Source organism: Saccostrea echinata, unplaced genomic scaffold, assembly GCF_033153115.1.
Source record: "Saccostrea echinata isolate AGI-Se365-2 ecotype Australia unplaced genomic scaffold, CSIRO_AGI_Sech_v1 ptg000002l, whole genome shotgun sequence".
Classification (NCBI taxonomy): Eukaryota; Metazoa; Mollusca; class Bivalvia; order Ostreida; family Ostreidae; genus Saccostrea; species Saccostrea echinata.
The window spans coordinates 31,449,990-31,477,251 of NW_026889751.1; the positions used below are offsets into that span (position 1 = coordinate 31,449,990).

The window sequence follows — 27,262 nt, forward strand, 5'->3', positions numbered from 1 at the left end:
AAAATTTTGATTTCTTTGATTACTTCCTGTGACGACCGGAAGTGACGGCTGACGCTCTGAACCCAAATGGTTTTGCCTACATCTTAAGGTCTGTTGCTCATATAAGTTTGGTGTATTAATCTCTTACCGTTTCCGAGATCTTGCTCAGACAATTTCTCATTTTGAGGACAGAAAAACACCCGACCGGAAGTGAATTTTACAAAGCTTAAGATACTTGACGTTACTCTAGTCATTTGCAGTCTAAATAACACATTTAGAATTCATTTCAAATGCTACAAAAGACATTAATAACTAGAGAAGATATTAATGGGAAAGAAAAATACTCAAATTATGTAGTTTTTCTCTTATAACCGGAAGTTGACGTTTTTGTTTCCAGTGAGACTAACATATTTCGAAACTACAAAAGAGATGCAATAGCGTGATGTAAGTATTGATTTTAAAAAGAAAAGTTGAAATTTTACGATTTCTTTGATCACTTCCGTAAGCGACCGGAAGTGCCGACGACGAACAAAAAGTAGCGACCCGGCTAGTATCTATCACGAGCTATAATCCCTGAAAGTTTGACATTGATATCTCTTGTCGTTCTTGAGATTATCAGCGGACAAAATGTCATTTTGAAATCAGAAAATGGTCTGTAACTTGGCACCGGAAGTAAATTTCCAAATTTTCTCTCAGATAGATCAAGTTCATTTTACAACACACTATTCCTGAAAATTTCATTTAAATCCATCCAATAGTCTTTGAGAAATCGCGTGCACAAAATTAGAAAGTGATTTAAAACGAAAAAAGCGAATTCCTAGAGTATGTTTGAATCAACATTAAAAAAAATTATATATTTAGTATTCCGATAAGACGCTTTATTATCCCTACTAATATCGCAGAAAAATATTTAAAAACAAAAAAATTGAAAAAATCGATTTTTGAAAGCCACTTCCTGTAGCGACAGGAAGTGCCGACGGCGTACAAAAATAAGCTTCCCGGCAAGTCTTTATCACGATCTATTATTCCTGAAAGTTTGACATTGATATCTTTAGCCGTTCTTGAGATTATCCCTGGACAAAATTTCATTTTAAAATCAGGAAATGGTCCATAACTTGGCACCGGATGTGATTTTTGGAATTTGCTCCCGGATAAAATAACTTCAGCCTACGACACGTTTTCCCTGCAAATTTCATCCCAATTCACTCAATAGTCTCTGAGAAATCGCGTGCACAAAATTAGAAAGTCAAAAAAATAATAATAAGAATAATAATAATAATAATAACTAGAGCAAAGCTCGTTGCAAAGCAACGAGTAGGTCTTCCGTCCTGTTTTGACCGGAAGTGACGTCAACAAGAGAAAGGAATGAGTTAAGACGTCCCCACTTACTTTAAAATTACAAGTTTGCATCAAAACCTGCAAAATAAGCTATTTCTGGCTACTTCCGGTTTGACCGGAAGTGATGTTGAGGGATGATAAATTTGGTTGGACGCTTCTGGTTACATAAATTAACTAATAACATGTCGAAAATGGCAAAAATGTGCATTTCTGACTACTTCCGTTTTGGTCGGAAGTGACGTTATTTGACGACTTTCGACAATCTTATTCACTTCAAATTTGCTTCTTTGATGTATCACAAATTCTCAATAGTTTTGGAGATATTGAGAAAACACTTTCAGCCCCTGTAGATCCCTTGTTTTAGGGTTCAGCCCCTAATTGTTGATATCAAATGAAAGAGCTTGCCATTCTGCACAACTTTTGTTCTATATGTTTTAACAAAATATTTACAAGTAAAGAGATATTCTTGAAAAAATGCGAAAAATTTTGATATTCTCAATAAGACTATTTTCGGAGCATACCAAGCGTCAAAGTCCGGTACTTCCGGGAAAAATGAACTACCTAGTACATATTTATGAACATTGCTCTATCATTGTTGAAAATATCAAGTTACTATTTTAAGTGGGTTTTTTTTTTTTAGAAAACGAGCGGACAAAGTGACCCTCTAAAAATCACCTAATCGCAGAAATCTCCGGACCGGAAGTGAGGTCATTAAAATAAAAAAATATATTTATATCTAGAATTTTTTTTTCTACCAGACCTGAAAGTTTCCTGAAAATCAAACAACCCGTTTCCGAGAACTCGCGTGCACAAAATCGGTAGGAAAAAAACAATAATAAAATTATGCCTGGACATGTTTTTTATTTCTCTGCAAGTGACCTTGAACTTGCCAGAAAGACCTTTGATCAAGGTCATGACACAGCCTCCGTTCATAAGCAATCTCTGTTTCAAGTAAAAGCTTCCAGTGATTTTCATAGCATGAAATAGAAATTAATTTTTTTCTGTCAGTATCCTTCAACTTGACGGAATAACCTTGGATCGGTGTCAAGACAAACCCTCAATCTCAAACAACCTCTGTTTTAAGAAAGAGGTTCTAGTGATTCCCCCTTAGAAATTCATATTCCGGACAGGCATTTTACAACTTTTTCTGCCAGTGACCCTGAATTTGCTGAAATAACCTTATTTTAAGTTATCTAAAACCGTAAGCAATCTTTGTACCAAGTGCGAACATAAAAAATTACAGCCTAGATCGTAATAATACAATTTTCTTTGTCAAAGTCGAAGCAAACCTTTTTGTCACAAGCAATCTCTGTATCAAGTGATTCTCAATTACAAATAAATGGCTCGGACAAAACATTTATTCTTTCTCCACTGACTTTGAATTTGCTTGAATGACCTTGGATCAAGACCATGACACACCCTAGGATCATTGGCAATCTTTGTACCAAGTATGAGCTTCCAGTTAATCCAGAAAGTAATAGCCTTGGCAAACTTGGAGGGACAGACGGGCAGCTAGACAAGCGGACAGACAGACGGACAATATGATTCCTAACCTCCCTCCCCCGGCCCAGACACTTCGTTTGCGGGGGATATAAATTCCTATGTTAAATTTTGAACACCCATTCTGATTTGAAAAAAAATTAAATCTTTACTGTTTCAGGGAGATATTATAAGTATGTTTTCTCATTCCGGCCCACAGGTTTCTAGAGAATAATTTTTTTAAATGACCTTTCCAATTTTTACTACTTGTATTTCTTAATTATCTTCTGTTGGAAGAGAATGTGGTCATTCATTTGATCAACAACGTTTGGTTGATACTGACCCAGTGATTCTTGAAAAGATAAGAATGAGAAAAAAATTTTCAAGTACCGGTTTACAGCGACAACGTCGATTATGCTTACACCGAGAAAGCCAACATCGAAGTCAGAGAACAAACAAATTGTGAGCAGAAAATCTTACTTAGCCTTTGGCATAAGAAATGGGGTACTGATTAAACATTGAAATTATTTTTATATAGTCAATTTTTTTACGATCGACGTTTTGACGCACCCCCCCCCCCCCAAAAAAAAAAGGATTGAAAACTTCGCCTCTGAAGGGAAGCATTTTATCTATTTCGGGGGGGGGGGGGGGTTATACGTTTACTGATGAGAGGAATTTTAATCAACTATCAGTCCTATAAATATGAATGATTGCTTCGGAATATTTGGTTACAATTACATGGCTTTTATATTTATTTATACACGCAAGTTAATGTCAGCTAAGAACTAAATTAACATCTGCTATAGACAAAAGCAATAAATTTTTAGCTATTTAGGGTTATCTACATATATAGATCTATTTGTAAGAACCACTTTTTATAAAACAAATTTTCGCCCATGATATATTTGGCACTGTATTTAATTACTTTTTTATTCGGATGTCGATCAACACATTTTTTTTTCAAAATCCCGGAGTGAAAATAAGCAAAACTGGCCAATGAAGATGTTTAAAAATCCTGATTCCGCAATCGCATCATCTCGGGCGTTTCCGTCAGAGGTCGGAAAAACAACCCCGAATGTTTTAACATTACCGGATGTTAAAATTTTATAGAAGATGGAGTCGCTTCCTATTATTAAGGATAGACGGAGTTGAAAGTCCCTTCTAGCTAATTAGTATATTTTAGGTAATATCTTTACATTCAATAAATTAAACACAATACTCAACAGAAAAAATATCTTCCCTCATTGAGGGAATATCTTTTATAGTCTTTTATTTCAAAGTTTGGGAAAGGGGGGGGGGGGGAGTCTACGTAATACATTCGAAGTGTTTTTCCCGTTAGTTGGAAAGGCCCGAGAAGTTGCGACTGACTTATCTTGGTCTATAAACACTTTGACAAACCCAAACCACGCAGTTTTATTCAGGACACGTGTACAGTGAAATGAAAAAAAGTATATTCAATCCAGTTAATTTGAGAAAAAAATAGTCCGGCATTTTTTCAACCTCGTTCGGTTAATTTATTAATTAATCTTTTTTCCGTGAAGGAGGAAGGATTAAATAAAAAATATTTCCAGGTGTACAAAAGCATCCGTGCATGGACTTCATTTTAGTACTATATATTGTGATTGAAGTTGAAAATAACCAACAAATAGATTTACAGAATAGAGAGATTATGATTGATATTGTAAATAAAATTAAGAAAATTGAACAATATTTGATACAGGAACTACCTGGTATATATGTACATGAGCAAATGAGTCTCACTCTGTCTCTCTCTCTCTCTCTCTCGATCGTATTTTTTAACCCAGAAAAGTAATGTACGTAAGTTACAAGTCAATTATTTGAAAGAAAATACTCAATTCTATACGGTAAACGATACAAATAGTTTAATAGTTTATGATACAAAGGCTGCCGATTATGATTTTAATAATTGAAATAAAGTTGTCGAAGTGTATTATTTAAGAATGATAAATTTGTGATATTCAGTAGCTGCACTGAAGTTCACTGGTCTGAAAAAAAAAAAAGGGGATAGACCAGAGACTCCGGTCCGTCAATAATTTTTTTTTCGGAAAGCTACATGTACAGTTCTGCAGTTAGATATTCAAGTGATACTAAAATTTTCCCGGTGTGTACCTTTTCCGTCCCAATTGATATTTAAAAAAATATGTTATAAGCATTCTGAAATTCACAGTTCTGGACATACGATATAGGTTTATTGTTATCTACATGTATAACCCGCTACCGATATTTAATCCCACAACAAAATTATGATGTTAGCATACTATGTTTAAAAAAGATCATTTACGGGTTTTGAATTAATTAAAAAGACAAAATTCATTGCTTTAAAATCTTGAGGTATTTTATTAAAACTTTACTATCAACCCTGTAATATAAATAGGTATAGTGCAACACAGAAGTCGCTTATGAAGTTCAGACCTTGGCCACGTGACGGAGGTACATGTACCTATCAATGTTTAATCCATTTCATTACTTTTCAAAAAAAATAACGAATCATTTTTAAAGTAAAACTGGTCACCCTTATGATTCGGAAGATTCTCTTTAAAAGTTTAAAGTTGGTATAATCATGATAAAAACCTGTGATGAAAAAAATATGACTGGAAATATTTGTGTTGAAAACGGATTAATTTACTGTTTCAAAACGTAGAGAAAGCGCAAAGCTTTTGCGTTTAATGGTTAAATTAAAGTAACCGCAGATCGCTAGTCCATACGCAATGAATCCCCAAATTAAAAGTAAAACCAATCAAGTAAACCATGCAGTGATTTGATAACTGTTTTTTTTTAAATTTTTGAAATTAAGTGCCTAGGTCACTTAATAGTTATGTACATAACTGATCAATTGATACCGGCCATTGTCCAAGCCTTTCTGATCAGGTCAGGATTTTCGGCTGTTAATTTCTTGGGAGGCTTTTGTTATCCATTTGGCGTGCAGGGGTTTCACAACCGAAAGTCTGAGGTCAATTTTAACACTCTCCACTGACACTAAAATTTAAGACTTATTAAATGCTTAGCGTTTTGTACTTAAATCAAATCTAAGATATTAAGATAATTTATATGAAAGATTCGATTTACTTAAAGAAAATAATATTTTCCCGTAAGTCGTTGTGTTTGTAAATTAGATTTAGAACAATAGTGTTTGATGACTGCGCACTGGTTTACATGCACACGGGGGACTGCTTTGACCACAAGCGATCGAAGGAATGGTTAATGGTTGCGTAATTGTAAACAAACACAAAACCTGGCTAGACGTTTTGGATTAAGGCTACATGTATCATGATCAAATTTAAAACAAAGATAAAGCAACATAATCTCAAATATTCGATATTAATAATTGCCCATTAATTATCGTGTTTACAAAACAGACTTAATACGCCGATTTTTATTTTGTTTACGACTGTGGGTCAATGGTTCACACGCGGTGGATCGCTTTAGATCTCGGGATGGTCGAGGGATGGGTTACGTAACGGTAAACAGAATAGAATCTGGGGTTCAGGTGAATGTAAGAATCACGCAGTTAATGATTGTGAATTATTTGACTCTTAAAAGTTTTTTTTCGCGTTTATATTGTTTGCTTTCATATTTAAACACAGAAAAGATACTTGAACTTTTTTCTGTTTCTCTCTCTTTCTCTCTTGGAAGGTTCTTTATTTTAAAACACAATAAAAAGAGAAAGTTGTCACCGAATAATCTGAATAGGAACCAAAGAGCACGTTTAAAACCTAATTTAAAAAAATTAGGATACAGCGTTGAAAGATATATTATTCATGGCAAGTTTATTTCAGTTATACGCATAAAGAGTTCTTCTTCACTAGCCAAATGAAAACGGGTCCTTGTTTACGGGTCTAGCTTTTTTCCCCTACCATACACAAGACTCGAACAAAATAATATTTTCATGAGACAAAGAAGGTATAAAGGAACAACTTTTTATCGACAGCCATATCGAAATATTTTCTCGTTTTTGAGTTATAAAGCAAAAACTTTCAAGGGCCCTAGATCCCTAATTTAAGGGGCCAGCTCCTTTTTAGTGGTGTCAAATAAAAGGTAATTAAATTGTACACAACTTTTATTCTACATGTCTTAATAAAATATTTCTTATTTAAAAGATACAAAGGAAAACATGTGTCAATTTTTGCTCTTTCATGCGTCCTAATTTTTTACCCCTATCTAGCTGCAGTTTGAACGCAGAAATCAAAAAACAAAAACCAATGTTCACAACTTCATTGCGTCTGTTTCTTATATTCAGTAGTATTTATGTTCCAACTTTTGTAGTCTCTGAATATTTGTCTGGAAATTAAAGACCCTAAATTTTCACTTAAAGGGAAATAACTCGAAAGCGGGAGTGGATTTTGGAAAAATATTATATTATTCTGATAGAGTTTTGTAACGTTTATAAACTCTGAAATTTTGATTAAAATCCGTTGAGAAATAAGCAAGATATGAGGCATCAAAGTTAACAAGTAGGAAAAAGAAGATAAAAATTTGGGCTGTAGCGGACGTTGATGTTTGGTATTTCGGGTAAAAATGAGCATCCAAGTACAAATCTACATATGTTGCTCTATCATCACTGAAAATCTCACGTTCCTGAGTTAAGTGCTTTTCTTGAAAATGCCCGGACAAACTGACCCTCGAAAATCACCAAATCTCGAAAATCTCCGAACCGGAAGTGACGTCATCAAAATAAAAAAATATATATCTAGATTTTTTAATTCTCTATCAGACCTGAAAGTTTCATGAAAATCGGGCGAGCCGTTTCCGAGAACTCGCGTGCACAAAATCGGTAGGAAAAAAAAACAATAATAAAAATAGTGGAAAAGAAACCTAAGAATAACAGTAAGGTCTTCCGCTGAAGTCGGAAGACCTTAATAAGAAACAGTAGAATCACTATAAGGTCTTCCGTGAAGACGGAAGACCTTAATTACTCACCTGTAGGTTCATATGACCTTTCCTGATTGAAAAGTGTCCGGTGTCTTTCTGTTTGTCACCTGTTGTGCGCACAGGCCTTTAGTTGAATAAAAAAGTAGGTCAGTTCCGCATATATCGGAAAGTATACGGAATTTTGGAATGAACTTGATAGTAATGTATATTGATTATTTAAGAATAGATATGAATAGAAAGTAAAGTTTTAGACCACTCGATTAAAAGTATTTTATTAGCGAATGTGGTTAGCCTATGTAAGGAGTTCCATACCTTTATCTTTTTTATAAACCCCATTTTTTTTTAAAGCCGGATTTAAGCGATCCAAAGGTCTATGATTGTGTGTTGTCTGTCGTGATTTATACTTTTCAACCTTTTCTCCAGAACCAATGAGCCATTTTCAACCAAACTTGTCAGAAAGCATCCTTGGTTTTTGTTCATATGAAGGGCCATGAACAGCAAAGCCATAATAAGTCATTTATTTGAAAGCATCTTCAGATAGTTTAGATTAAAGATTGTTCAAATCAAGGGCCTCAGGGGGTGGAGAGGGGTGGGGGGGGGGCACAACAGAGATCAAAGTAATACATAGGGATATAAAGGACATATCTTCAAACATCTTCTCAAGACCAGCAAGGCCATGTTAGTAATAATTAAGAAACATCCTCTGGTATTGTAGATTCAAGTTTTTTTTTCAAATCATGTCACCCCGGGGAAGGATGAGGCCACAATAGAAGATCAATCTTTTACATAGAAATAGGTAAGGAAAAATCCTTAAAAATGTATTAAAGCCATAATTAGTCAACGGAATACAGAAGCATCCTCAATGACAAGTAGCTTATACAGCTATGATGAGGCTTCCCGAAGCTTTAGAATGCGTTTAAAATATAATATCACATTGCGAGGGTTGTTTTGATTTTAATTTATAAGCTATGTACTTGAGTACAGCCAATTTATATAAGGGGTTCTCTCGGCTAAATATTAACATATTTGTTATGAATTCACATGGCTCCGTAGATCACGTGACGGTCATCCATTAAAGCTTTTCAATACTGAATTGATTTTTGCTTTTTTTCTAGACACAATGCTCAGGTGAGCGATGTGGTCCATGGGCCTCTTGTTTTAGAATGGCATCTAGTATTATAATGTGTTTTTTAAAAATGCTGGTTTATTTGATTAATCGGGGTCTTGCTACACTCAAATGCTGTAATTGTCTGATAAATGCATATCTGTTTGAATATATGGTGTGTAAATTGTAACATTTTTCTACCTTTACTAGCTGAGTCTAAAAAGTCCAAAAAAAAAAAAAGAAGAAAAAGAACGACAAAGCATCAAAGACTGAGCAAAAATACAGAGATAGTACTCCAATGATGAATTAGTGCTTTAAATAAATAAATAAAATTTAATTAAAAGAATGTATATAATTCCAGCCTTAAATTTTCTGCAAAAGTTTACATATAGGTCAGACGATACGTTCCTCAAATATGTTTTGTATATCTTCATAATGTATGAAAAATATTCAAAATTTTAATTACCTTCTGATTTAGTAACCGGATTCTTATTGTATTCATAAGATATTGGAAAATTAAGTTTTTCCTCAAAAGGACTATATAGGAAACACCATCCCCTGGTATCTTGCACAAATGCCTGGTAAGGTACCTTAATTTATTGCGAGTAAACAGGTAAAAGTAGCTATACTTCAATGACAAAATTTTAGAAAAAATTATATATTATTAAGGAACGTATCGTCTGTCCTTAAAAGAGAGCTAAAGTGTTTGTACCCACAGGTTCTACAACTTCATTGTAGAGTGAGCTGGAACTTCTGATGATGGATGAAGAAACAGACAACAGAAAGCATTTCAGTCTGAAGTCAATCATGAAAGGATCAAATAAAATGAAGAAAATGTATGGAGACCAAATTCCAGAGAGACATGATTAAGGATTTTGTTTTTTCATTAAATTTTGTGAATGTGTTTTGGATATAGTCTTGGAATTTTCTTCATTTTATATATTTGTTTTAAATTAACATTAGGATAATTAAGGGTCCTCCATACCCCTAGCTTATGTTCTCATATTACTGAGCATTACTTGTAACAAGCAAATCAACCTTTAAAAACTGGTCAGAAATTAAAATGTAATTTGTAATGATTTAAAAAAAAAATAATAATTTTTTAAATTAATTTTGTATGTTTTAAGATATTTTTCCCATGGAGTTTTGAAAAGTAGCACAGCAAATTTTGTTTTTTCCTGGCAAACCGTATGAGTGGAATTTTTAGCGAGATGCAAATTTCACGATTTATCCCCAAAAAATGGCATGTATTTTTAGCGAGAAGAAATTTTAGAGGTTTTAAAATATCAAGAAAGATATCTATAACAACCGATATGGAATAAATTGTTAGCAACATTCAATTTTTGCGATCTCAGATCCCTCGCTAATAATGCTGAAATTGAATCTTCGCTTAAAATTCTGCTTATACCGTATATTATTAAGCTCACAAAACAACCACAAATATGGAGGGTAATCGTGTTCAAAAATCCAGACTTGTAAGTTTGTAAATCCAAACTTGTAAGTTTGTAAATCCAAACTTGTAATAGTATCAGTTTTCATAGTCTACATATGTAAGTAAGTAATTCCGACATCCTAGCATGTAGTTCCGAACATACAACTGTGCTGACTTTGAGTTTATGAATGTGTGTATTTTTGATGTTGTAAACTTTGTTTTCCGGAATTTGTATTTCCGCGCTCTGAATAAAACACAAAGACAATTGACAAGTCTACAGTGCAGGGAACTAATTTTGTTACATAAACCAGTATCAGCATAAGCATAAGTTGCATCAGGATCGAGCTAGCATCAGCATCAGATTTAAAAAACAGCATTACCAGGATAAGCATCAGCAACCAAAGGATAAAACCAGCATTGACCTACATAAAATCAGCATTATCCTACTAGCATCAGAAAATCAATGAGTTTTAATTCAGTAAAAAATTAAAAAAGAAAGAAAGAATATTGGTTAAGTATTCACATCATTGATACATAGTGAGATATTATGATCAAATAATTGTAAAAGGCACTTTTATTGCTTTAAACGGCAATGCTGAAATTCATTATCTACTTCCGGTAGCATGATGCTACTTCCGGTAGCATTGACCTAATTATAAAACAGCTTCAGGATAAGGATTACTAGCATTAAATCAGCAAGCAAAGGAAGCATTCAAATCAGCAAGCAAAGGAAGCATTCAAATCAGCATCGATGCTGTAACAAAATTAGTTTCCTGCACTGTACAAATGTAAAGTCTACATGATTGTCGAATTTTGATTATGAGAAACTATGGAGGGGCATCAGTGCCACATTTTTCCCTTTTTTTATTCTACTCCTTCTTTTTCCAACTGAAATAAATTGTTTAGATTTTATTTCTTTTTTTATTTCGAACTTCCAATTTTATATTAATATTTTCATTTGAATTTGTTGTTTAATTTTAATTCTAACTTTTTGTTTATGTGTTCCAATTTTATTTTATCTTCTTAATTTAATTTTATTTGACGATTTGCCATGAATCATTACCCGCTTACTCACGGCTTGCGCGGATCTAGAGGGGTTTCGGGTTTTAAGGTCTCAACCGAAAAATTATTCAATTTGACTTTCAATGCCGAAGGAATAGTCATTACCAACACGTATGTTAAACGTCTTACATTCCGGCAATAGGAACTTAGGACAAGCAAACTCTTACCCTCCTATGGCCTACGAACCCAACCGCTAGGCTACTGTGATCAATGCCCCAGTTTTAATAAGAACCAATGTAACTGCAATGATATCATATTTAAAAAAAAAAAAAAAAAAAAAACACTCAGTAGATGAAGATCCGTATCAATGTTTATCGGGGGGAGGGGTGGGGCTCCAAAAAAATTGACGATAAAAAATAAATAAACTGCCAAAACTCCTCCTTCGAGGGAGGCGATGTTTAGGATATCTATAACTTTTCAGTAACTTTTTTTAACGCAAGAATTTGCCAGAGTTTAATGATACTGCAAAATAAGGGGGATGGGTGGTTGTGGTTGGGCATACAGCCTATAAATGAATTTTCTTATTAAAACAGCTGCAAAAGATTATTCTCCACACAAAAAAGTTGGGAGCCCAACCTTTCGATCCCTTCTACGTCGGACCTGAGATTTGTTTGTCTCTGTCCTACTTTAAAAAAATGACAAATTAATTTTAAGATACCTGATATTTGTGTACCATAAGCGGCCAAAATGGCGTTCATATTTATCATATTTGAAACATCTTGCACCAGGGCCATAAAACTTAGACAGGCTCATTTTTTATCACAGTCTCACATTTACCAACGGAATTAATAGTATGTAGAAAAGAGATACTGGGATCAAAAGTGAGCTCATCTAAGTTTTATGGCCCCGAACCAGGTCCGTAGATAGCAAGTGGGGTGAGGGTGCCAGTATATACTATACCAATAAAAAAGCAATTTCTGATTGTGCCCCCTCAATTATTTTGTCGGTAAATACATAAGAATTAAAAGAAATAAGGCTAATTCATCGTTGTACCCCTCAACAGGAATGTTTCATTCGTGGGGGGGGGGGGAGGGGGGCTTATCAAGAAATTTTTGTTTTGTGCCCACTGCTATACCCCCACCAAATGAAAATGCTTCCTACGGGCCTGAAAACGAGAGAGAACACGCAAGAATGATATCATATGGTTTTTAAAATGAAAAAAAATATGTTCCATGGAAATGTTTCTACGTTTCGTAGCTAGACTGTTCGCCAATATATCTGTGTACCTGTACATAGTTGGCCGTAGCGCCCCTTTTTGTTTAAATTTTATTCGCATTTCTTAGTTTAACTCAGTAAGTTCTACTTTCTTAAACAAACTTTCGATTTTGCATATAGTTATTACCAAAAAAAAAAAGTATTAAGTTAGGTGAAGTGAAACATAATTAAAATTTTAAGAAAGAATCAAAATATGAAAGGAATCAAAATTGCCATATTAAAATAAATAAAACTGGAAAATATAAAATGAATAGGCACGGATCCGGGTGGGGGGGGAGGGGGGGGGGCCATCACAGTCCAAAAAAATCCAACCCAAAAATTTCTTGACAAGCAAAAAAAAATTAAACTTCTCAGTTTCCCAAGCATGCAAAACCTATTTCGCGCGCGCGCGCGTGTGTGTGTTTTGGGGGAGGGGGATAGTCGTCAACTTAACACAGATCAGCGTTTTCTAGGGGGGTCCAAGGTCACTTTTAGTTCGTTTAGTATAAACATTTAATAAGTCTGCAAATTTCAGGGGAGGAGGGGGGGTCCGCACCCCCTTCTAGATCCGCGCCTTCAAGAAGTAAGGTAAAAATGAAGAATTTAATTTGGAAAACAAAAAGTTAGAATGAAAAAGTAAATAAGACCATTAAAAATAATTGTGGCACAGATGACCCTCCATAGGTTCTCCTTATCAAAATTCGACAAACGTGTAGACTTTACATTTGTAGAGTCTTGTCAATTTTCTTTGTGTTTTATTCAGAGCGCGGAAATACAAATTCCGGAAAACAAAGTTTACAACATCAAAAATACACACATTCATAGTATAAACTCAAAGTCAACACAGTTGTATGTTCGGAAGTACATGCTAGGATGTCGGAATTACCTACTTACATATGTAGACTATGAAACTGATACGATTACAAGTTTGGATTTACAAACTAACAAGGTTTGGATTAACAAACTTACAAGTCTGGATTTTTGAACACATCCTCCATACACAAAAACATATTTTTTAAAGAAATAAATAAAATTTATAAAGGTAAATAAAACCCATTTTCTCTAAAATATGAGGAAAAAAAAAGAAGAGACTCCTGATAGTATAGAAGAAACATTCATGAATTAAATTTCAACAAGAAATTGAAGTAAAATTAATGTAGAAAAATTGTTTAAAATCTGGTAAGTCTCCGTATACGTCATCATACTCAAGTTACTCATTATTGGCAACTGAACTGGATAGATATAAAGAAGCAAAACTAGAAAAGCACACTATTTATCAATATTAAAAACCCACCATGAGATAGGTATTAGTGAAATGCAAAATCAGTGTGCAAAAATATCAACTTTCACAACAGACATTGTTGACTAAAACAAAAAACTTTTCTCGTAGATATATCTATCATTTACAAATTATTTTGCTACAGAAACTCAAAGATTTCTGTTCTTTTATTGAAAAAATCTACACCTTTTTCTTTGGTCACGCCGTGATTATGCCATGTGTTTTTTGTTCATGATTTGGGTGTCGCTCCGAATTTACGGCATTCTTTTTCCATGACAAAACCTTCATCTCTAAACCGTTTGTCAATATACGTTTCTCAATATACGTTAAAAGTTACGGTTTGTTGAGGACCCTGAAATAATGTCTGACAAATTTCATAGAAATCAATTTCAAATAAATTTAAACGTTTATTAATCAATGTCATAATTTGCAGAGATAATAAATAATTTTCAGATGAATGTGAAGGATGAAAGATTACTGCCATTTTTGATTCCAATTTGTACAACTTTGATCATTCGGCACAAGAATTTAAAAAGACTAAATCAATGGAAGCAATTATTGAAGAGAAATGAAAAGAAGAAGATCACGAAAAACCAAAAAAAAAAAACTGTCAGCGGACAAAAACGGAAATCAGAGAGTGACAATATAAACACTGGACACTCAGCTAAAAAGCTTGATTCAGAGAGCATGTCATCTCTTATTCACTCTGTTAAATCTAAAACACAGACTTTTCAGAATATAAGAAGGAAAAAATGAATGAGAAATCATTTTAACATCTGATGATTAGAATAACAGCTGATAATGATTAATAAAGGGATCAAAGATGTTGAGCAATTGCATATGTATTCAAATGGAGAAAAACATAGGTAATGATGGATTATATCACAAACTAACTACCACTAATGTTATGTATAAGTATGGCATATCTCGCATTTAAATTGTCTTTAATTTGTTTATGTGTTAGTAAACTAAGAAATAATTTAGACAAATATAAAAAGCAAGTATACAATGTTTACATATCATAATTTCTGTTATTTGAAAAAAAGTTATTTTTTATATCTGATTTTTTTCACTTGATTGCTTTGCATTTCAGCAACAAAAAGATTGTCATTTGTATCTATACACAGTCCCCAGGGTTCACTCAGTCCACAGTCTATGTAACGGAGGAACTGTCCATCCTGGTCTATGATATGGATACAGTTACTTTCATTATCAGCTGTAAGGATGTGACTCTGACTGTCTGTGGTGATTCCTCGTGGACTTAATAAGTTTGTTTGAGCAAGAGTATGTCCAGTGTACCTGAATCTCAGTTTTCCAGTCATATTAACTACCACTATTGCATGAAATCCATTATCTGCCACACAGATATCCAGGTTTCTGTTCTCCGTAATGTGTTTGAATAAACCACGTGGTGAATAAAGAGGTTTACCTTTATTATCAAACTGAATGGTTTGTTTTTCTGTGGCGCCAGAGTAACGGACAACTTTGGTATCATCCTCTCCTTTTTCTATGACAACTAGGATGTCAGCAGAAGAGGTGGTACAGACAGTAAGCGGATTCCAGTTCTTAAATCTTATCACCTCTGTCTTTTGCTTCTTCACAATGTTCACAGTTTTACTGAAGTAATTAGCGTAAACTAAATCTCCCCTTTTAGTCACTGCTATGTTATTGAGAATACACTCTGATGTTGTACTAAGTGACTGGAGTAGCGATCCCCGACTGATACTAAAGAGCTTTATGCCATCATTTCCACTTGTCCAGATTTCTTCATCACTCTGACAGGCCACACTGTAAAGTTCTCTATACCCAGTGTTTATGGTGGTGACAGTCTCTGGTTCATCAAGCAGCTGTTTGATTGGAGGAGAGGATCCAGCTTCCGATGCTTTCTCCATAAGAGGACAGGATGATGTTTCTAATGATCCTTGTGCTGTTCTCATGGTGTACCCATGTTTATCTGCTGATATTGTTGTTGGTATTATTTTTCCAAACAATTCAGAGATTTGTTCCTGTATTGCAAGCGGTGAGAATTGTGCAGTGCTAACATTGAGTTTAGAAGGAAGTATTCTGTATTTCTTCAAGTCTATCTGAAGGTTTAAGATTTTGTTAACATCATAAGAATCAATTGATTTACGTAGAGAATCAACATCTTCATTTATCTTAGAGGTGCATGTTTCTACATTTGATAAATGTGTTTTTAGAGTTTCATTATCTTTGTTTTTCATCTCCTCAACTTCAGATTTAAGTTTTTTGACAAGTTTATCAATTTCTCTGTGCCAGTCCTCGCCATGTTTTGTTATAGCTATTGAGAGTTCTTCATATTTCACATCTAGTTGACTCAGTGTATTTTGTACATCTGCTGCTATATCCAGGTAGGTTGGATAGATGGATTCCTCTAATTCATTGATTTCCTTTTGGATTGCTGTCTTCTTCCTGGCAAGAATGTCTTTTAAAAAGTGGACGTCATGTTCTTTGTGTTTTTTGGAGACAATGCAGGCAGCGCAAACCGGAATATCGCATTCCTTACAATGCAACTCACAGCTGTTTTCTGCATGAATTTTACATCCAGGATGGAGGGGAGTTGATTTCCTGGCCTGAAATTTGACGACTTTGTGATCCTTGGATTCATCTGTTGAGATGTGTTCTCCTACACAGGCCTTACACAAGTTGACAAGACATGTATTACAGTGCATCTGTACCACAGCTGTCTCACACAGGTCACATCGCATCACATCCTGGGCACTGGTACGGGGATCCATGTTCAGGAAATATTGCCCTGAAGTAAGGACAATACAACAGCTTACAGTTGAATAAAAGCTGGCTTTTTCAGATAAAAAAAATCATTTTTTTTTTAATTTTGCATTACAGAGTTTTATGCTGCAAAGGTGATAAGCTAGAATCTGTCCAAAGACGCTAGTGTCAGCGATTGTGATTTTTTTTTTTATAAAAGGTTAGTTTTAGGTTATATTTTGGATTTTAATTATAATACTTTGTGAATGTGTCAAATAAAAATATTTTCTTGATAAAAGTCGAATAAACTTTAGGGTACAGAAAGGGTGGGGGAGGGAAGGGGTTGTCCAAAAACACCAATAGTATGTGCCTGACTAGTCTTTGTGATTAAGCACAATAAATCTTCACAAATCCTACTTTGAAACGGGGGAGGGTGGTTAACAATGTGTGCAATAAGACTTGCTGGCGACAATTATTATCGATGGACGACAAGATCATGAAGTGGGGGTGGGGGGGGGGGGGAGGTGCATACTGCCGCCAACAGCAATCAGATTGGCGATATGTTCAGGGGATTGGGAACTTCAGAAAATCCTGTTTGACAATTTGCAAACCGAAAGTTAAAAAAAATAAAGATATAGTCATGCAAAAAATATATAAGACAAGTATTCTGTGTAATAGATAAATTACTGTTATTGATTGTAAACATATATTGATAAGAAAAAATATGAAGAAAATTCTATATTATATATAATTTCTAAAATACTTAATTACCTTATTTCAGTTATGGCGGCAGAAGGTACCGTCATGTCCTTGTTATCTACCTAGTGTTTATTTATATCCTCACCTGGAAGTTAAGGGTATTTAAATATCTATAGAATATGCTCTACGGTCATAACCTGTTTACCCGTGCGCATTCGTGTTCATCATAATTTATTGATCAATATTCTTAAGTACGCATGTACTTTGTATTTAATTCCATATTGAATTAATAAATACCATGGTTTAACACTGAAAAAAGATCAGCTCAAATGCTGCGTTAGACTAATTAAAGATTTCCAGTTAATGAACTGTTGTCTGGTCTTAAAAAGGACATATATTTTGTGTACACATATAGTGTGTATTCAAATCATTTTTTACTCTTCCGTTTTTTGTAGATGATTTCTTCTTAAATTTTGCTGGATGAAGACTAGCCTGTAGTTTATGATGTCAATGCCAATAAAGATGACAATGAGGAGGGTCAGATACAGAAAAGAAAGGATGAAAACAAATGTAAGAAAGAGAGAAGAAAGAATGAGAAGAAAAATAAGATAAAGAGAAGAAAGAATGGACAGAAAAGTGTGAGAGAGAGAGAGAGAGAGAGAGAGAGAGAGAGAGAGAGAGAGAGAGAATGAAATGAAAAGAAGAGAAAAACAGTTGGGGAGACAGTGGAAGAGAAAGAATGACAGAAAAGTAGATGAGAGACTAAAAAGGGGGATGAAAGGGAGAAAAATGTTCTGATGAAATAAAATACGATATGAAAGAATGTATTATAAATCTTTTGCCCTGTTTATGCAGTCTAAATCTTGAAGTATAGTCAGTATATGTACAAGAGAATAGTTCCCCAAAATATTAATAACTACTTAAATTGATGTTGACAAGATGACAGCTGTCTTTGTGTCTGACGTCGGTGGGCGGGGGCTATATTAAAATTAATTAACAGCCTCGTGTATTTTAAATCTCTTAGGCAGCATTTTTAAAATGTATATTCTCAATTTTATTTCACATATAAATGTGATTATATGGAATCTCCTTATACGGGTATGCCAGGGTATCAACGATAGTTGAAAACGTGGGGCAATTTGCAAAAACTATCCCACGTTTCCAACTGTTGTTGATGTCCCTAACATACCCGACAAACTAGACAGTGATTCCTTAATTAAACTGAAATCAAGAATGACACATACATGCATATGTAGTTCAAGATTTTTTGATTGGCATGCCGTATCAAAAGCTGGTTACAATATTGTAGAAGCAAATATTTTCGTGCGGATAACATTTCGTTGATTTGTCATCTATTAATTAAAAGAAGGTTTCATAGGCATTAAATTTCCTTGTTTCGAAAGTAGCCCTATTCAATATAGAGTCATATAGAAATTTCGTATGAGATTTAATTTCGTTTATTTCGTATTTAACAAGGAAATAAACGAAATTAAACCCCCAGCAAATATTTCTGCTTTAACAGTACATAATGTTAGCAGAGTAAATTGTACAGCATTGATAAAATACAAGGAAAATAATTGTTTACTAATTTTTTTCCAGGTTGATATATTTCTGGAAAGGGTGACAGTAAAACAATGAAGCTTTTCCCTTTTAAGAACAACTAAATGTTGCTTTCTGAAGTTACATTACAAGGAAAGAATAATTTTAAACTGAATTATGAAAATTTCCTTTGATATTCAAAGACAAACACAATGTGCAGATCTGTGCTAGCTAGCCTGCTGTTATTACCAGCCTCAAATTTTCTGTAAAAGTTTAAATTAAAAGAGAGCTAAAGTTTTTACATATGTGTACTGTATTTTTACTTTAGGATGAGCTGGGACTTCTGATGATGGATGAAGATGCAGACAACAGAAAGCATTTCAATCTGAAGTCAATCATGAAAGAATCAAACAAAAAGAGGAAAACTTCTAAAGACCAAAATCCAGAGGGAGATTTCAGGTATTTATGGATTTTATTGTTTTAGTTTTCTCATTCAGTTTTTTCTAATTGTGTTTTGGTTATATCCTGGAATATTCTTCATTTTACTGACAGATATTTATGTCTCCCAACTTATTTGATACTCAAGAGCCTGCTCTGAGTACGATCAATTTTTAAACCTTTTCAAGCTACTGACAGACAAGTTGGTGTTACAGGGATTTTCACAACCTCGTTTAATGGCGGCAATTCATTAATACTTTGGTCGTTAAAATGACGTTGATAGCAAATGTAACTTATCATTGGGTTCTATTTTGGCTGATATGTTTCACACCAACTGTTATGCCTTTGTTTTTATACTGAATTTGTGTGATCAGTCAACAGGATATCCTTTCTCCTCCTAGGAACCTGATCCCACTTTTGGAATTTCCAAGGGTCCGTGTTTTATGCTCTCTTTTTATACTTATATTGTTTATAGATTTTTTGAGATCAATCACCGTTCGTTATCATTACATGTACCTTTTTACATTGTTTAAAATTGACCGCAGACCGCACGGAATGGCGGGAATACGTGGTTACCGAGTGCTCACAGTTTTGGCGATTTTAATCAATTTTTTAGACACTTCTCCTACAGATCTGACCTCTACGGACTCTTTTATATGCAGATCATTACAAGGTAACACAGTACTGGTCAATAACACTCAGGAACCAAATTTTAGCATCGAAATTATTTTTAATCAGGCAAACCGGAAGCTATCAATTTCAAAACAATGCCGACCTGAATATCTTGCTTTGAAACTCCTACTTCTTGGAGGTGATATATCAAATAATCCAGATCCAATCAAGAATCCGTGTCTGGCATGACACAAACCTGTGCGTAAAAATCAGCAAGCAATACAGTGCGATTTTTGTGATCACTGGACACATCGTAAATGCACCACAATAACTGTCCATGAATGCACATTACTAGTCTTTCATTTGCTTTACTGATGCCACCTCACCTTTTATTTTATTTAGTTTTTCTAAGTTTCTTTTATATCTATATATTAAACGTTGTTATTTACTTAAATTTCCAATTATAAGGACCCTGGGGACTGAAACTTTTGGAGTAACATCCAATGATGGCAAAAGTGTAAACTCTCCAGGATCCTAGTTTTTTTTATTTTTTTGTTTTTGATGTCTGCTTTTTCCTAACCTCACAATACATATCTTGCCTATGTTGGTAGGGACTGACCCAATCACTAGACAGGATGTGTGTTGGTGAGGAACTTCAATTATTTTTCTTTTATTTTGGTTAAGCTGTATCTGCTTGAATTTTTAAGTTTCTAAGCTAACAATTTTATTTTTCTATTATTAATACAATTAGTACTTTTTAATCTGAATCTATGTGTTTAATGTAGTGCTTAATCTAATTTGCTATTATGATGACACTTATTCTTTTTTTTATTTTTGTTCTTCTTAATGCAATCATTTTGCTTTTCAATTTTCTGTTTCTTTTTTCTAATTCTTAAATTTGTTTTATCTGCCATGTGTGTGTATATATGTACATGTGTTTTTTGCATGTTAATTTATGTTGTAAATGTTTTTCTATGTGATATTTTTAGCTGTGATAGTTGGTTTTAAAGCTCTACAGAGCTCATGTTCATTGTTAAACTATGTAAAAAATGCCGACTTTAAATAAAATTTACTTACTTACTTAAAATAAAGTTCAGGATAATTAATAAAATTCAGATGTATTTCACAGATATGCAGATTCAGATAAATCTGAAGGATGACAGATTTACTGCCATTTTTGATTCCCGTATGTACAACATTGATCCATCGGCGCCAGAAATTAAGAAGTCCAAATCAATGGAGGCAATTATTGAAGAGAAACCGAAGCAGCGGGCATCAGGAAAAATAAAAAAAAAATGTTAGTGGACAAAAACGGAAAACGGAGATTGACAATATAAACACTGAACACTCAGCTAAGAAGCTTGATTCAGAGAGCATATCATCTCTTATTCACTCTGCTAAATCTTAAACACAGACTTTTCAGAACAAGAAAAGAAAAAAAATAAGTGACATTATTGAAGAATTTCTATATACAAATAATTGACAGGATCTAATTATTAATTTAAAAAAAAAAAGATTTTCTTAATATTTATAAAGTTAAAAAAATATTGTGCAGAAAAAAGATTAACGTTATAGCGCATTACAGTTGATACATTCCTTGACTACAACAAATACAGTATTTACTATAGGCTAGTCAGTCAGTAAACCAAATGAAATGCTTTCTGGCTAATATATATGTGTTCATAATCTTTTTTCATGTTTCAAAAGATATTTTGTATTCTTTTTACCAAGTGAAAAAATCTTGTAAAATTGGTTATCTTAAATGATTAAATCCTGAAGAGAAAGATTTATAGGTTTCTGTTTTTATATTCACTCTTCTTCCCATTATCTTTGAGTTATAAAATGATTTTAAATGTCAAATTTAAAGTGCAAGCATGCACAAAAATATCCATTTGTTTACTCAGATGTATCATTAATATTTGTAGTCTGTTTCAAATGAGATCACTTCTGATATTTGATTTTCTTCACTCGTTTGTTTAGATATTGAGCAACAAACAGATTGTCATTTGTATCTGAACAGTCCACAGGGTAGACTCGGTCCACAGTCTATATAACGGAGGAACTCTCCATCCTGGTCTATGATGTGGACACAGTCATTGTAATTATCAGCTGTAAGGATGTGACTCTGACTGTGGTGATTCCTCGTGGATTGAATGGTTTGTTCTTTGGAGCAGGAGTATGTCCAGTGTACTTGAATCTCAGTTTCCCGGCCTGATTGACCACAACTATTGCTCCAATTAATCCATTATCAGCGACACAGATATCCAGGTTTCTATTCTCTACAATGTGTTTGAAAAAAGGACTTTCTGAATATAGAGATTTACCTTCACCATTAAACTGAATGGTTTACTTCTCTGTGGAGCCAGAGTAACGAACAACTTTTGTTGGTTGTCATAATCACTGTCCATGACAGGAGGTACTAGAGACACTACAAGGTTTCCAGTTCTGTAGTCTGATCACCTCCTCTATCTTCTCATTATTCACAATATTTACAGTTCTATCATTGTAATCAGAATAAACTAGATCTCCACTTTTTGTCACTGCTATATCACGCGGTCTGTACCCTGACTTGGTTGTGATTGATTTGAGTCGTGATCCCTGATTGATGCTGAAGAGTTTCATGGTGCTGTCATTTCCACTTGTCCAGATTTCTTCATCACTCAGACAGGCCACATTGTAAAGTCCATTAAGTATACCTGTATACTTGGTGTCTATATGGTTGTGACAGTCTTTGGTTCATCAAGCAGCTGTTTGAGTGGAGGAGAGGATCCAGTGTCTGTTGTCTTCTCTTGCAAAGGAGACAATGTAGCTCCTTACAATCCCTGTGCTGTTCTTACGCTGAACAATGTTGATCAGCTGTTATTTTTCCAAACACTTCAGATATCTGTTCCTGTACAGAGGGTGGTGAAAATTGTGCCATCGTTACGTTAAATTTAGACGGAAGTGTTCTGTATTTCTTATGGTCTAATTGGAAGTTTAACACTTTAAAAATATCTGTACAATCTATTAATTTGTGCAGAGAGATAATATCATCATTTATCTTAGAGGTACATGTTTGTATATTAGATAAATGTGCTTTTAGAGTTTAATTTTCTTTGTTTTTCATCTCATTTACTTCAGCTTTAAGTTTCTTAATACGTTTGTCAATTTCTCTTTGCTAGTCCTCTCCATGTTTTGTTATGGCTATTGAGATTTCTTCATATTTCACATCTAGTTGACTCAGTGAGTTTTGCACATCTACTGCTATGTCCAAGTAGGTTGGACAGATGGATTCCTCCAATTCATTAATTTCTGTTTAGATTTCTGTCTTCTTCCTGGCAAGAATGTCTTTAAGTAAGTGGACGTCATGTTCTTTGTGTTTTTTGGAGGCAATACAAACGGAGCAAGCCAGAATATTGCATTCCTTACAATGCAGCTCACAACTGTTATCTGTGTGAGTTGTACATCTAGGGTAGAGGAGAGTTGATTTTCTGGACTGAAATTTGACAACTTTATGGTCCTTGGATTCATCAGATATCATGTGTTTACCTACACAAGCTGTACACAGGTTGACAAGACATGTATCACAGTGCATCTGTACCAGAGCGGTCTCACATAGGTCACATCGCATCACGTCCTTGGCACTGGAACGGGGTCCATGGTTAGAAAATATTACCCTGAATCAAAGAAAATACATTCAGCTTAATAACCGTAGATTAAATGTTGGATTTTTAAGGAAAAAATCTAGTTGTTTTGCAATATAAACTTTTATGTTGCATAGCAGATAAGAAATCTGTCCAAAGACATTAACATCAGTGAGTGTGATTTTTTTTTTTATATAAAAGATTAGATTTAGATTATATATCATAGACTTTTAATTATAATACTTTGTTTATGTGTCATAGAAAATATTTCATTTAAAAAATCGAAGAACTCATAGGGTACGGAAGAGACAGGGGTACGCCTCCAAACACCTGTGTAAGTGTCAAGTCTGAGATTTTAAAAAAAAAACCCTTCAGTAACTCTACAAGGGGGTCAATGTAATAATAGGGTGGGGGGTCAATGTAATAATAATTGCAAATTGCAGTAAGAGGTGACGGCGACAATATATGCAGGCCTGCAAAATGCAGGAGGTCAGCGGGTTCCGCTACCCATCACTTTTTTCATGAGTGTGTCTATTCAGTATTGCTAAAGTAAATCTGCATGTTGATTTAGCTTGTGTCCCACTTGTTGTTGCTGTAAGATTGAGAACTGGCAAGTTTCAGTTTTATAAAAGTTTATCAAGAAGAGTAAGGTCCAATTCCGCATACACGCCCACAAGAAATGGAATTTTCGAGTTTGGAGACAGTTTATGTTTTTTCCTTGTCATATTTTTGGGACCTCCCCCTAAATCGTCGCTGACAATCAGGAGATCGATGATATGAAACAACACAGGAGCCTCAAAGACCCTGTTTGATTTTGCAAACCGAAAGATGAATAAATAAATACAGATACAGCTATGCCAATAATATTGAGTATTCCAGCTGTTTAACATACAAATAATAGTTATTGAAAATGTATAAAAATAATATGAAGAAAAATTATATATCAGTTTTCAAATATAATTCTTAACATTTACCTTGTTACAGTAATGGCGGCCGTATGTTCTGTGATCAGGTGACACACAGGTATATCTTGGTTATCTACATGGTGTTTATTTATCTTCAGCTGGAAGCTAAGGACATTTAGATATCTACAGACTTTGTGCTCTAATATCACACTGTTAACCTGTGTACAGTTCAGCAACTTCACATTCTGTTGAGTATCAATAGGATGATGTTTCAATCGCTATTTGATTTGGTCAACCTAAAAAATGAAGAAATAAGATTAATAGCAATATACAACCTTGAAATTCTTCATTCGCAAATAATTGATGGAATGAAAAAAAAGGGAGGTTGATCCCAACGTAAAGGCAAATCTTTAATAATCAACGTTTTCAACAATATTTGGCAAGCTAATATCCCTATCTATTTTAATTTTTGCCTTAAAAATTTCATTTGATTACGTAGGATACTTCTTTATAATATTAAGTTAAACACAACCTTAGGTTTTGTCTATCGTCCGGCACGACAAGAATGTTACTGATGTAATGACGTTACTTTCAGTTCAAACCGCATATCTTTAAAACCTTTCAGGTGCACTCTTGTGCTTTTTTTCAAATCTTTAATGACATTTTGCTATAAACCGTCTGGTTGTGAGTTGCAGTATTAAAATTATTGGACTTTTGTCCATATATTATTTCTAATTCATTTCTTTTTGCGTTAATCGTATATGTATCATCAGATTCAAACGTCATAATGAAGGCGTCAATTAGATCCTTGCCATGCGGAGATAGACTAAACCCAGCGCTGTGTTTATTTAATTTTACAGAGTATTGTTTATATTCTGAATGAAATTTCAGGACAAAAATCAAAATAGATATATGTAGAGGTATTAATGTATAAAGTTTTGATGACAATCATTATTTATGGATTTTTATATAGCAGTTAATTGTGATAAATTTTGTATAACCCTCGTAGTTTTTCTCCCTAGTGTTATTTGAACGAACCATGTTAGTCTGTCTCTGTCAATAGAATATGTTCAATTAATAAGAATCTAGCTAAGTTGAAAAAAATGTACCCTGGGCGCTGAGCTCAAAAAATGACACGCCTGCTCACATATGAGTATGATAGTAAAGTCAAATGAATTTTTTTGCTACGAAACCCCAAATATATGCTCGCTCAGAACAAAATATACAGAAGGTGCACATGCAATGGTTCTATGTAAAAAAAAAAAATTGTGAAACCTCATTAATTTTTTTCAGTGGTATTGGGGAGTTACAGATAAGAGATGGGCTCCCTCGAGTGTTACGAACGTATGAAAAAAGGTAAGGATGGACACCAATAGCTATCACTATATATACACCACTTTCTAGGAGGGTGTACTTAAACGCGGAACTGAAAACGGAACGGAAAACGGAAAATTTGATGTCAAGTTTTTCACTAAGCACAGGTATTATTCAGACATAGGAAGCAATAATCTTTATCTAATACATGTATATGTAGTTCTTATCTAATTAAAAGTTACCGTAACAGTGTGATTTATTCATGATTTTTTACCTCAAAAAAAGTCGCATATACATGCAATGGTCAATAAAATACGCATTAATTGGACTCACATCCCAATTATCTATCAAAATATCTCATTTATCACTCGTCCAAATCTGAATTTAAAAAATGGCTTATTCGTCAAAGACAATCATCATTATTGATTATGAAAGGGACAATGTTGTTTTGAAATAGGCGGAGAGAAAGAGAGAGACAGAGTAAATACATTTGTGTTAGAGACAACGATCACTGGCATAAAGGAAACACTTTTTAAAAAGTTTTATTACAACTAGAGGAGTGTTGATTCAATCCACAAGGACGTGAACCTGACACGGGGATATTAAGAAAGATAGCATACATGTATATAGTCTAATTGTGCAAAACTGATTGCACAGAATAACGTAAAGATGAAATTGATTAGGAAATTACATATGAGATATTACATAGAGAAAAGTAAGAGAGAGATAGAAAGAAGAAAGGATAAAGCGTATAAGAGAGTATAGCTAATATAAAATGATTGATTGATTGTATGTTGTTTAACGTCCCTCTCGAGAATTTTTCAATGGAGACGCCACCACTTGCCAGTGGAGAGCTGCAAATTTTGTCCTATACTCGGCACTTACGGCCATTGAGCAGTGAGGGATCTTTTTCTTGCCAGCACCTACATGTACTGCGACAAGGGACCTCGGTTTATACGGTCTCAACGTCCCACAGTGGGATTCGAACCCGCGACGTAAGGATCAACTCCTTACTTCGCGACTCTAGAGCAGACGCTCTAATCACTGCGCCACGCGGGCGACTAATATAAAATAAAATGATATTCTATTGCAAGAACTCGTATATTGATTTTATTTTAATTTGCAAATTTCTCTGTGTTTCCATTTCATGTTTTTGACACTGTACATAACACTTTTGACAGCATACATAAAAAGTACTTCGACGGCTCACAAAAATATAATAAAAAATCCCATTTTGTTCCATCTGAAAGCTATTTTTTTCACTCTTTATCATTTTTTTTAACTTGGACATTGACTGTTTTACTTCAGGAGGTCTTGGTTCGCCCAGTATTGTAAAAGAACGCGATAAAACAAAAATCACACTGATAGATTTTCTAACATTTTAAAAGAAAAAAGAATAATTCTAAAATACACATACCGGAATTAAGACACAAATATTTTATTTTGTTCGATTTTAAATGAGAATTATATATTATGTACTTACCAAAGTATTGAATCATACTTGTGTTAATGACCGAATATGTCATTGCTTTTTATTTCTATGGATTTTTTTTTTACACATTTGATATACATCAACCATTACATTGTACACCTATAATTCTGTTTTTTTTTTTTAAATTTGATAGATTATAACTGCTTTCTTAGTAT

The 27,262-nt window shown here is 33.9% G+C and overlaps 2 protein-coding genes across 2 annotated transcripts; both read right to left on the minus strand.

The window, feature by feature from the left end:
* Positions 1–14,762: 14,762 nt before the first annotated feature.
* Positions 14,763–16,570, minus strand: LOC133177681 (E3 ubiquitin-protein ligase TRIM71-like). Its single transcript, XM_061312622.1, has one exon. The coding sequence runs from the start codon at positions 16,512–16,514 to the stop codon at positions 14,805–14,807; it is 1,710 nt and encodes a 569-aa protein (XP_061168606.1). The 5' UTR covers positions 16,515–16,570; the 3' UTR covers positions 14,763–14,804.
* Positions 16,571–21,849: 5,279 nt separating this feature from the next.
* Positions 21,850–22,693, minus strand: LOC133178273 (uncharacterized). Its single transcript, XM_061313014.1, has 3 exons — positions 22,618–22,693; positions 22,194–22,484; positions 21,850–22,052 (listed from the first exon to the last, which is right to left on the minus strand). The coding sequence occupies exons 1-3, from the start codon at positions 22,691–22,693 to the stop codon at positions 21,850–21,852; spliced, it is 570 nt and encodes a 189-aa protein (XP_061168998.1).
* Positions 22,694–27,262: the final 4,569 nt, after the last annotated feature.